Source organism: Lactuca sativa, chromosome 3 (genome assembly GCF_002870075.4).
Source record: "Lactuca sativa cultivar Salinas chromosome 3, Lsat_Salinas_v11, whole genome shotgun sequence".
Classification (NCBI taxonomy): domain Eukaryota; kingdom Viridiplantae; phylum Streptophyta; class Magnoliopsida; order Asterales; family Asteraceae; genus Lactuca; species Lactuca sativa.
The window spans coordinates 137,518,388-137,521,318 of NC_056625.2; the positions used below are offsets into that span (position 1 = coordinate 137,518,388).

Below are 2,931 nucleotides of genomic sequence, written 5' to 3' on the forward strand. Positions count from 1 at the left end.
AACATAAACCCATATATGACCCCTTGGCGGGTTCGTGAGCCAGATTTAGGTTTGTGTGTACGTGGATCAGATTCCTTAAATAAAATTGATAATTAAACATGCATAAAGTCTTGATGCAAACATATTCGAATTTTAGAAACTTAAGTCTTAAACATCCAAATGAAAATTAAAAAACATTCATGGAAAGATGTTCAAACTAAAACATTAATACAAACATAGATAAATTCAATTATATGTTTCGCCGCCGTTCGATAATAATTCAATCATTCATGTCACCGTTCTTCGTAAGTTCATGCTGTCGTTCATTACATAAGGAAGACCGGGAAAGGGTTTTTTCGATTTTGTTTGTGAGATACTGACATTATTAGGGCAAATGCCAAACCTGTCAGTCTGTCACAATGCAAATAAGCAAATGGTTACCCACGAGTCAAATGATTAATGGTATCGGATATCCTATCCTAGTATAAAGTATAAATTGTATAATGTATAATACTTAATACATTTAAAAAATATATACTTTTTTTTATTAAAATTATAAACGAGTTGGCGGATCAACCTGTATATTTTTTGAGAAATCCATATATGACCTGTTTAATAAACGGATTGACGGGTTGACGAGTTTGAAAAACTTAACCTAAACTCGTTTATTTCGTATCGTGTCTCGAATCGTATCCAAAAATTTCAGGCCTAAATTATATATTAACGATAAGTGCAACTAAAGTCAAAAGTTTTGCCGGTTATAATGAGGAAAACATCATTGGACACGTAAGCTTCTCAACGATGGCGGGCTCCAGCCCAAATTGTTCGAGTTCAACCTTCCGCAGAATAGAAGCCATCATTGAAATTGTACTGGAATATCGTATATACTTTTCTCCCTTCGACAAAATTCCTTTTTATCCCTTAATCTCTTTCAATCATCAAAATTTTGGGCGCATTAATCTGCCATTTTCCAAACCCTAGTGGCGCTTTGAACCATCTTTGTCGTTGTTTGCTACAGTCATGGAGCTTTTTCAAGAATTAGTGTTTACAATCTCTTTCTCTCTCATAGTTTCCTTGTTAATCGCAAAGCTGTTTTCAATGTCATCAAGTTGTGATGATGGGACTTCAACCTTATCGAAAAGTGTTGAAGAAAAGATCGAGAGAGAATGGGTTGTTTGTGATTCTGAGAAAGAGGAGAAATCTGGGTACTTTGAAGATGCAGTGAGAGTTAGCGAAGATGTTCTTTTCGGATATGCTGAAGCTGAATTCTTAACTGAGTATGTGATCGATGATCCAAAAAGTGTCGGTGGCGTCGGTGAGAGTTATGTGTTCGACGAAAGTCCTCAGAGAACCGAATCTAAAGAAGATGCTGCTTATTCGGTGAAAAGCGATGAGGGTAATGTGGTGGATCCTGTTTTGGCTAGTGATATGGGATCATCAATACAAGAAGCTTGTGTGAAATCCATTGAAGCACAACAGGAATCATCTTCCTCCGTTGACGAGAATTACATGTTCGACGAAAGTCCTCAGAGAGCCAAATCTAAACAACTTTCTGTTTATAAAAGTGGTGAGGGTAATGTGGTGGATCCTGATACGCGATCATCAAAAGAAGAAGACACTGTGAAGTCCATTGAAGAACAGCAAGAATCATCTAGTCCCGCTGATGTGCGCTATGTGTTCGACGAAACTCCTCAGAGAACCAAATCCAAAGACGACGCTGTTTATTCTGTGAAGTCTGTTTTCGCTAGCGACATCTCATCATCAACACAAGAAGATTGCATCAAAACTATTGAAGAACACCATGAATCATCCGCCATTGATGTTGGCGAAGTGAAGCTTGAGGAGAGAGAAGGGGTTTTCGACGATGATTGGCAGGGAATTGAGACAACAGAATTGGAAAGAAGATTCGGTGCTGCTGTTGCGTTTTTGGGATCCAAAACTGATAGGTTAAATTTGATTGATAATGAAGTGAAGATGCAGTTTTATGGGCTTCATCGAGTCGCCATTGAAGGACCTTGCTTTGAATCGCAACCCATGGCTCTCAAAGTCTCTGCTCGTGCCAACTGGTATGAATTATAATCAACAATTTAGCAAATTATTTTTATTTTCTTTTATTAATTATTTTTATTTTCTATAATTGTTAACATATCAAGATTTAATAAATCATTTTAGGAACGCATGGAAACGTTTAAAGAATTTAGGGAGAGAGGATGCAATGGAACAATACATTGCTCTTCTTTCTCAACACATTCCCGATTGGATGGGAACTCATGTTTGTGTAAGAAAATCTAAAATTCGTTACTAATTTATCAAAAAAAATTATTATGTCATTGAAAATTAATTTATTATTATTATTATTATTCATAATTGTTTAGGAAGATGATATTGTGCAATGACATGGAGTTGTTTTATGGGTGGATCTCGGCTCCTTGGCAATCTCTCTCTCTCTCTCTCTCTCTCTCTCTCTCTCTCTCTCTCTCTCTCTAATTGGAAGAAGATGAGTTACCTTATTTCATCAATAGTCGAGTGATAATAATAAATGTTTATTTGTAAATAATGAACTTGTTATGTTTGCGTTTAATTTAGTGTTATTGTAAGTATTATTGTTGTTGGTGTTCATGCTGAATAGAAAAAGCTCCATTTGCTTTATCTGATTTACATCTAATATAATGCTTTTGGGACAAAAAATGTTGACTAGCTTTTGGTTTTTTGGATGAATAACATTATGTTTGAGCTTTTGTGTAGGTTGTAATGAACATAATATGTTTATTAAACTGTTTTTTGGGCAAAATACAAAAAAAAACACAACCTTTTATCTATCCGCATTCAGAAAAACTCTTACATTTTGTTTATATCTAGAAAAACTCTTACGTTTTCGGTTACTGTTCACATTAACCCAAGTATATGGTTTTTTAAAGAAATTTTCAATTGGTTTAGGACATGATATTTATA

At 35.0% G+C, this 2,931-nt stretch overlaps 1 protein-coding gene across 2 annotated transcripts; it reads left to right on the forward strand.

Moving 5' to 3' along the window:
* The first annotated feature begins 784 nt into the window (after window positions 1-784).
* LOC111880267 (acyl-CoA-binding domain-containing protein 3) lies at window positions 785-2,628 on the forward strand. Of its 2 annotated transcripts, XM_023876681.3 has the most exons (3): window positions 787-2,045; window positions 2,152-2,257; window positions 2,355-2,628. In XM_023876681.3, the coding sequence occupies exons 1-3, from the start codon at window positions 1,000-1,002 to the stop codon at window positions 2,373-2,375; spliced, it is 1,173 nt and encodes a 390-aa protein (XP_023732449.1). In that variant the 5' UTR covers window positions 787-999; the 3' UTR covers window positions 2,376-2,628. The 2 variants fall into 2 exon arrangements, with proteins under 2 accessions (XP_042756219.1, XP_023732449.1); XM_042900285.2 differs by having other exon boundaries at window positions 785-2,045; window positions 2,152-2,440.
* The last annotated feature ends 303 nt before the right edge of the window (window positions 2,629-2,931 follow it).